Source organism: Morus notabilis, unplaced genomic scaffold (assembly GCF_000414095.1).
Source record: "Morus notabilis unplaced genomic scaffold, ASM41409v2 Scaffold399, whole genome shotgun sequence".
In the NCBI taxonomy this organism is placed as follows: Eukaryota; Viridiplantae; Streptophyta; class Magnoliopsida; order Rosales; family Moraceae; genus Morus; species Morus notabilis.
Window position 1 is genome coordinate 159,363 of NW_010366583.1, and position 9,780 is coordinate 169,142.

A 9,780-nucleotide genomic window follows, 5' to 3' on the forward strand; every position below is an offset into this window, starting at 1 on the left:
ATTCTTCTACACAATAGTTTTTGCATTCTTGTAATGAACCAAGAAGAAAGACAAAATCCAGTCACTATTTCTCGAAATTGGCCACGTGAGAACGGCAAATTCTTGGATCGATTCGATCTTTTTTTTTTCTTTTTTTTCCTTAGTTGATCTGAACATTCTCTGGAAAAAGGCAACATAAAACAAAAACCAAAATGCAAGCTCACTGACATAGAGATGATTAAACTTTTCTAGTCATGTTTCAAGTGCTAGACGGTTCAATCTCACTTTCATCACGCAAGAAACAAAGGAATATAAGTTCATCATCATTTCACCAAACTAAAAGGAAAGGGCGAAAAAAAAATTTGAGTGACCCTCTTGAGCTCTCTAAAGGCAAATCCTTATTTATTTTGTAGCAGAAAAACACCACCGCAGATTTCACAACTCACATGGGAGGCAACCTAGTAATGGCAATTGGACTTCTGACCTTGTGGACCCCATCTTTCCAAACCAAATCTCCGAACTCCGGCGCCGTTTGCAGTGACTTAGTCGTGAAAGTCACCTTATAAGACAACTTCTGACCCGCCTTGTTGAAACTCAGGCTCTTCGGCTCGACCTTAACAGAGGCACCCCTAAACGGCGAGACCGAAACATGGTAGTTCGAAACGGGAGGGCCCACATTAGTAACGGTCCTACGAACACTGATAACAGAAACCGACGCTTTCTCAGGGAAAACAACAGAAATAGCCGGATAATTCAACTCCCCGGGACCAGCAAGAGAGTGTTTGCAAGTCCTGTTAGCGTATTTGGAGAAAACCTTGAGCTGGGTCGGAGTCAAACTCTGCGTACAAAGGAACTCGTAATAGTCCTGCGGCCGAATATCGTAGACTAAGCCAGGGTCGAGAGCCTTTCTCGGGTTGACATGGCCAGCGCCGTGGTCGTAGGGGTTAGAGGGGACAGCGGTTGAAGCGTCTTTCAGAGGATTTAGAGTGTTGTCGTGGACATAAGCTGTCGTCATGAGAGCAGATTTTATGGCGGCGGGGCTCCAGTCGGGGTGTCTGGCTTTCAGCAATGCAGCGATGCCGCTCACGTGAGGGCACGACATGGAAGTCCCCGACAGGATGTTGAACTTCACTCTTCTCTTATCCGTTGGCAAGCTCGATGGTCCCAAATCCCCTGTCCATGCCGCGAGGATGTTCACTCCTGGAGCGACCATGTCGGGTTTCAGGATCTCAAGCGTCAGGAAATTAGGCCCTCGGGATGAAAACGCCGCCACGACCGGCGACGGCCTGATTCCTAGTCGTGTTCCTAGGAATGCCAGGCTTGCCGTTGTCTTTGGGTTTGTTAAAGCGTAGTGTTTTATCTCTTTGGCTTTGGATTCTCCGACGGCCACGGCGGGGATTAAGTGCGAGTCCGCCACGAGCTCCTCGCCGTTCGCGGCGGTGTTGGCCAGGATCATGCCGACGCCACCGGCGTCTTTGACGACTTGTCCTTTCTGCACTCGAGGGCTGATTCCGCGGTCGCAGATAACGATTTTACCGGCGACTTTGCGGCGATCTAGTGTCCCTTCTAAGCACAGCGAGCTTGGATCCGGGCTCGTGGAATTGCTTCCCATGTATATAATAGGATATTGTTTGTTGCTTCCGAGAGTTTTTCTTCCTTTGTAAAGCGAAACTCCGGAAATAGTTTTCCCCGTTCCGAGCTTAACCGTGGCAGGGAAATCCCTATCCATGGTGCTAGCTCCGACGGTGGTTATCCATGGAGAAACGTTGGTGAGGCTGATCGGGTCGGGTCCTCCGTTCCCAGCCGAGCACGACACGAAAACGCCCATCTCCATAGCCCCAAACGACGCCACGGAGAGACTATCTCTGTAATACGACGAAACCCCGCCGCCTAAAGAAATCGACAAGACGTTGACGCCGTCGGCGACGGCTCTGTCGACGGCGGAGAGAATATCGGAGCTGAAGCACCCGCCGACCCAGCAGACCTTGTACGCCGCGATTCTCGCACCGGGAGCCATTCCCCTAGCGGTGCCGTACGCATAGCCGAGGAGGTTCGCCCCCTTCACCGGAGACCCCGCGACGGTGGCCGCCGTGTGGGTCCCGTGCCCGTCCTGGTCCCTCGGCGACTTGTACTCGCTCTGCGGGTTGATCTTCCCCGTCGCCGCTTCATATCCTCTGTAGAACATCCTCGCGCCGACAATCTTTCTATTACAGTGTCGTTTCGCGAATCCTCTTCCCGTCTCGCACTCTCCTTTCCAGTGAGCCGGCACCGGAGTCATCCCGGTGTCATTAAAACTCTCGCTCTCCGGCCAGATTCCGGTGTCGAGCACACCCACGACGACGTCATGATCGGACAGCATCTGCGACCAGACATTATCCCTGTCCTGCCTCGGATCAAGTCCCAGAAACATCGGACTTCTCGTCGTGTGAAGTTCGTACTTAGTCTCCGGAAACACACCCAAAACGTCGTCGTCTTGTTCCAGCTTCTCAGCTTCTTCTTCACTTAGCTGAGCCGCAACTCCATGGAAAGCCGTTTGGTAACTGTAGATTATCCTCTCTTCATCATCACTCTGTTTCATCAGAACTGACTTTACTTTCGACGAGTACCACTCTAAGTGATCTGAGAACGACTCCGGCATGGCTGATTTATCCATTTGGATTATGTAAGTCTTCTTGGCTGATAATTCTACAGCGTTGAAAAGCAAGCAGCTCGTTAGGGATATCAGAACCAGCCATTTGACTGGAGTTCCAACCATCTTTTCACACCAGAGAAACGAACTACTTTCAGAGATACAGAGCTTAAAACGAAGAAGAAGATTAAAAAAACAAAGAGGGTTTTGGGAAATATTAATATTGTTTTTGGCTTTTGAAAATCTCTCGAAAGGAGCCTTTCAGTACACTAGTCTGCCATCTGGTGCAGAGTAATAAAGATGGTTGGTTTGTTTCATGAATGCCCGATGTTGAACAGAGCTAGAGACAGATGGTAGCAGTTAATTTGGTCATTTCGAGATCATACTGCTTGATTTCTTTATTTCTTTTTTAAAACAAATTATTATTTGGCGTTGTTTTTCACTTGCCGGGGGTAATTTATGTTTGTGCATTTACTCCCTGTTTTAGCGCCAAACGAGGTCAAGGACGACAAAGCAAACATCATCATAACATTTCTTTTACTTTGGTACTGAGTTTGTCTTCTAATCAAAATAGGAACTCCCAAAATCACAAAAAAGTACCTTTTATTACACATTTTTCCGCCTTAGCTGTGTGAAATGAAATGAAATATGATTGATATTTTACCACGTATCAGTGTGATCATTAGCACTTCGTTAATAAAAAAAGTAAATTGCACGGACATTCTTTATAATGTGATAGTTTCATTTTTTTTTTTTTTTTTTTTTTTACGAAACGAATCTTAAATTCTTTAAAAATGTGCAATGTCATTCCTCTCGTCTATTGCCGTTTAAAATATAACGGCACGGAGTTCGTATTTAAGGGTATGTTTAGTTTATTTATTTAAGTTGAGATATAATTTTATATGAAAATTTTTTACTGTAATAAAAAAATTAAATATAATTATTTTTAAAAATTTTTTATTATAGTAAAACTCAAATCGGTAAAATAAACGAAATTTAGTAAGCAAAAGTAAGCTCATTTAGTTAATTAATTTGAGTTTTTAATTTAAAATTAAAATGTAATTTTATATGATAATTTTTTATTATAATAAAAAAATTAGATGTGACTATTTTTAAAAATTTTATTATAATAAAATTTAAATTTAAAACTCAAATTAATGTAATAACTTGGATTTATGAGCATAGACGGGTAAACTGACAGGAATGGTATTCTCATGAGTCATTATACTGGTGTATTGTATGTTTGCTGAGATACGGCTAATGGCGGTCCTGTAAATTCACAAGATACTTGCAGTACTTACTTGCATCGGAGCACGGTCACGGTTGAAAAATTTGTGTTTCCAAATTTTGCAAACCAATGAAATGGCGAGAAAGGCATGAATATTTATCAACTTGGCTTCAATTCCAAGTGGGTTTGCGCCGTTTGTCTGAGGCTTTACTTGATCTTTCTTTCATATTGGTGACTTTATAAGTTCTAAGCTTTGATATCGAATTTATTTTGTCAGAAGGGAAATCTCGTACACATACATTGTACATACAGCAATACACAATTACACATAAAAAAAAAAATATATATATATATATATATATACGAGTGTAAAGTGATCGCAGTGTGCTAAACGATGGGAAAAAATTGTGAAAATTGTTTCGGACAGCAAAACTTACCAAGTTCCTTTTCCTCCTAGTTCTGCCTCATTATAAAATCTAAGTTGGCATTAAAAGAAAAAACATGAAGATCATTCCAATATATTTGCTCTCTTTTCAAATAAAATAAAAAAAGAGTGCATTTATAGTAGATAAATGTTATTTTACTCCACCAATCAAAACTGTGTTTTAATTATTTGATTAAATTTTTAATGGTTTGATTTAAAATATAAATAATTTTGTATCGCTCGTTGTAAATATTTATGTACTGATCTAACTGTTAAAAAATTAATTAAAACAATACTAAAGTAAATAGCCTTTTTCATCCTAAATATTTGCTAAAGATAACTTTGAAAGCCTTTTTGTTGTTTTCAACGACGACTCCTTTTTAAGGTATTTACTATTCTCCTCACCAATTACTCCAATCTCAATGCGTTTAGAGTAATGATTCGTATCATAATTCAGATTATAATTTGTAACTCGTTATAATATTTTTAAAAAAATATATATATATAAATTGAGAATAATTTTAAATTATAATTTTAAACTATGAACTAAACGTCAATGCTACATTACTTATTAAAAAATAAAAACTGAGCATGTTCTTTTAGAGTGTGACTTCAGTGTAGTTCTTGAGTTGAATTTGAGTTATAACTTGAGTTAAAGTTGTAACTTGAATTTGTGTTTAGTTGCGTATATTTGAGTTATTGTTTGAGATAAGAATCTTTTTAAGTTTGTGTTTGAGTGAGTCAAAACTTGAATTTGTATTTAGATAGTATTTTAATAAAAACTCAATGGTGATGAAAAATTTTAATAGGGTATATGGGTGGAGTTTTATTCGTCTTTTCGTTGTCAATGCATAAAAAAATCATCTCAATCAGGATTAAAACGAAAAAGTTATAGCATTTTTAAGAATAGAAAAAATAATGTTCATTAATTTGAGTTTGAGTTTCTGAACTCAAGTTAAAAGGGAAACTTAAACTTGAGTTTTAGTCCTAAACTCGAGTTTAAACTCAAATTTAAACTTAAAAAGCATTAACTTAAATAAAGTTAAAACTCGAATTTTTTTTTTTTTTTGAATTTTTGAGACCGCTGAACACACCCTAAAGTCTGGTTGATTATGGGTATTGGATGGTGAATGTAATAGATCAATAACAGTGTGAAACACGACAAGTGGACGACACATTTATAAGTTGCAGCCTGGAGGTTTAGACACTTGTAATATTGATATCACAAATTCAAATGCGACACCTTATATCAAACAAAGAAAAAGTATAAAGATTTGCAGATGAAATAATTGTGTACTTTTTAAAAAAAATTAAGAACTTTCTTTTTTCACTGGCGGTAGCTACTAGTATTTCGATGGTTTGAGCTATGAGTAGCATCAGTTCTATATCGAGAAATCACAAATTTATAACGTAAATCCTTATTAATTAGGCTGTCAAAAATATATTAATCTAAATATAACAGTACTTACCAATAGACAAATACTGTAAAAGTATTCGAACTACTAATTTCAGTTGGGAATCAACTTGAAAATAACCGTGTTTATTAACATATAAATTTATAGAGCTATAGTGCGTCTCAATGTAAAAAGTACATTTCATTTATTTAATGATTTAAATATATATAGAATGATAATCTAATATTAAAACTGCTCTTTTTTAATATTGACCTCCTAATAAAATATGCAACAAAATAAAATTGGCAAAAATGAAAGAAGCTAAGCCACATACGACTAGCAACAACGAAATGAAAAATCCTGCACCTAGCAAAAACTAGCAACCTAAACTCAAAGAGCCTCACATCCAAACAACATAATACTTTCCGAAGCCAAAAAAAAAAAAAAAAAAAAAAAAAAAAAAAGAGAAGCCAATGATATTAATATATGAACAACAAACATGTGTTGCCTTCTATATCCAAAGAAATTCATAAGACGAGAAATGTCAGGCAACCAACCAAGCATCCTCATAAATACTAGAAATCTCCCACAGACTGTCGGTAAGGGAGCCAAAAGCTTAGCATGTTTAGTTCTTAGATTTGAGTTTTTAATTTGAATTAAGATGTAATTTTATATGAGAATTTTTTATTGTAATAAAAAAGTTAAATGTGACTGTTTTTTAGAGCTTTTTACTGTACTAAAACTCAAATTTTTAAATTGAACTGGTAAAATTAATGAGACCTTAATCACCGTGTTTAGAATTGATCTCATTTTTATTTTTCACATTTTTTGAGAAAGAAAAAATGAAAATGTTTCTAAAACGACGTTTGACACAATAAAGATAAAAAATGAAAATGAAAACGATTTTTTAGTTTAGTGTAAAATAAGAGAGAAATGAAAAACGACTTTTAGTCATTTTTTATTTTTTATTTTCGTTTTCTCCTCTCTCGAGTAAAGAGAAAGAAATACATTAATGAATTTTTTTATACTGAAAATAATCTCTTAATAAAATTATTAAACGTATTTTTAAAAATTATTTATATATGAGATTGAAAATATTTTTATTTTTATTTTCATACAAAAAATAAAATTATTTTAAAACGAGTTCCAAACGCGCCTAATAATTTTTGTGGAGTACTCCTCTTCCGCACTCACATTGCCAAATCAGAAAGCCTTCAAGAGTCGCATACCCTAAACACCTGCCACTTACGAGGCCAAGCCCCCAAAACCGGCGTAGAAACTGTGTTTTAATAATTAGATAGTCTAATTATAATAAAATATAAATGGAAAGAAAATATATGTGCACAGTTTATTTTATTTTTTATGTAGAAAATGTAGGGTGCGTTTGAGATTAATTTTTACTTATTTTTAAAAATGTTTTTACAAACTTTTTAAGACATAAAAATAAAAACAGTCTTTAAATCGTATTTATTTAATAAATATTTAAAAAAAATAAAAATAAAAAATAGTGAGAATAATTTTTATAAAAAAATTAAAAAACGGTTAAAAATTATTTTATTTTTTCTGTTTTCATTTCTTAGTACTTATCAATAAAGTTATAATATATTAATTAATAATTATAACTAAACACTATTTTATTTTTTTATTATACTCAAAATAATCTTTTAAAAAATTAATTAAACCTAATTTTAAAATCAGTCTGAGAATAATTTTTTAAAATAATCTTATTTTTACTTTTATATTAAAGATAAAATTAGTTTGAAAACATTATTGAACGGTCGTAATAATCTACTGAACATATTTTAGGCGGTAATTCATGAGAATCACCGTTATTGCCCTTAGACAGCTATTTTCCCTAACAAGAGGACAGAAGCATCAACTAAAGAAGTAAAGTGCCCTTTTTTTAATTTTCCATGAAAAAAGTGCTCTTTTATTTTGCATAAAACAAGTGTCCTTTAATAGACAGTCGCAAAAGGCTTCAGTTTCACAAGCTGATCTAGTATGGCGCGTATGGTGTTGATACAGGAAGAAAGCTGGACGTCTCTCTTTGGTCCAGATCAAAAGAAAATTTTTTATTTTCTCTTTTAACTCACTTATTGTACTTTTTTAGTACTTGTACTTACACAATCTATATTTTAGTCATCTGTCAAATTATTAAGAGACCCAACTTTCAAGCAAATTACAAGAACCTAGTAGCAAAAACAACAACTAACAATGTTTGGGAAACATGACATCTCTAATGCTCAACACCGCACATTATTTAAAGAAAAAAATTATTATTATTAATATTTACTGAATTTTAAAGTTATTTTTAATTTACTTTTTAAATTTTAAAAATTTTAATTTTATTTCAAAAATTTTAAATTATTCTCACTTAACCTTTTATTTTATAATTTATGTTAAAAACATATAAAAAAAAGAGAATAATGTAATCATGTAATTTTTCTGTTTGAATTTTTATTAAAAATAAATAAATAAAAATCACATAGCGTCGCTTAAACTCTAACTTTTTCTATCTGATTTTAACATAAATTATAAAAGAATGGGTTAACAGGGAGAAATTTAAAATTCATGAGGTAAAGTGAGTATTTAAAATTTATGAGATAAATTGAGAATGACTTTAAAATTTAAAAGACACCAGTAATAATAATCTAAAAAAAACACCATACATTATTTGAATTTGGATCCTGCAATATGACTCTTATAAAAAGGTTCACCTTTTATTAATTATGATGCTAAATACTAGGAGTATCTCAAGTATTTTTCTACAACTAACTCCTTAATATTAACGCGGTTTTGGTGCCTAACTAGTTTGTGGAAGGAGATCTACTAATAAATTTTAAACTCGTAGGTCATAACATAAGATGGAAAAGATACCTTAGCACCATAAATACAAGTTACGATTCTTGTAATCCTTTCATCTTCCCCCACATGCCCCATCAATGAATCAAACTTGGCAATGCCAATGGGCAAAGAACGGATTCACGATAGATCAAGGCTCCGTTCACTTCGCTGATTCGAGTTTAGAATTTGAGTTTTTCTACAGTAAAAAGCTCTCACAAATAATCACATCTAATTTTTTTGTTACAGTAAAAAACTCTCACATAAAATCACATCTCAACTCGAATTTTAAACTCGAATCAGCGAAGTGAACGAAGCTTAAATCTCCTCGTATGATCAAACAAAACGTCTGGCTAGGGTCCCACATGTCCGCTAAAAAGTGGTAATTGAATTTGCATCGACTATCATGATATCACAAAGCTTACTTGTCCGACCATGACTAGACATAGTGAGTAGATTTTACATGAGTTATTATAGGGCCTAGCTAGGGGACTTTTTAAAGTTGTGGTGCTAGCACAGTCACAGTGTTTTACTGCTTTTCACCCGCCAGTTCAACGCCCATATCAAATGTTTGTACCAATAATTCAAGGTTACATGGCCTAGCAATGGGGTTTCGTGTATTCCCTTGTCTTTAAGATAGTAGCAATGGCCTCTTAGGATGATCAGCAAAAAACATAAATAAATAAATTGCCATTTTGGACGAACGTGTTCTCCTGTTGGGAATTGAAGCCCGCACATAACAAAGCACATATTTTGGATATCGTTCATTTCATCAATTTGAGTTTTTAATTTCAATTTTATTACAGTTAAAAATTTTAAAAAACAGTCACATTTAACATTTTTATGACAGTTAAAAATTCACATAAAATCACGTCTCAATTCAAATTGGTAAACTGAACGAAGTCCAAACTTTTCAATCCAAAACTTCTTTTTTTAAGAAATATAAATGGTAGGGAGGAAAAAAAGAAAAAAAAAAACTCCTGATGCAACTTTAGACCGTTAAATCATAATATTACAAAAAAAAATATTGAAATTTATTAAAACGTGATGAAAATTACTAATATAGTTTAGCATCTCACCGTTAATTCCATCAATTTTTTTCAATACATGAGATAGTATTGAATCAGAGTCTGTGCAGCAAAACAAAAGAAAAGGTTGGATTCTGGAAACAGAACTGGTACGCAATAATAAATACCTTTTTTCTTTTTTGGTTCAATACGTAATGAAACAAGTACCAATCATAGTAAATACTAAATACTCACAAGTCACACCCAAGCCAACCTCC

General features: G+C 34.4%; 1 protein-coding gene across 1 annotated transcript; it reads right to left on the minus strand.

Annotated features, from left to right (window-relative positions):
- Positions 1-2,909, minus strand: LOC21396137 (subtilisin-like protease SBT1.3). The gene has a single exon (XM_010110770.2). It carries the CDS (start codon positions 2,732-2,734, stop codon positions 422-424), a length of 2,313 nt encoding a protein of 770 aa, XP_010109072.1. The 5' UTR covers positions 2,735-2,909; the 3' UTR covers positions 1-421.
- Between the last annotated feature and the right edge of the window lie 6,871 nt (positions 2,910-9,780).

Bases quoted from the DNA above. Each gene is read 5' to 3' on its own strand.
- LOC21396137 (XM_010110770.2), bottom strand. From the start codon at position 2,734: ATGGTTGGAACTCCAGTCAAATGGCTGGTTCTGATATCCCTAACGAGC.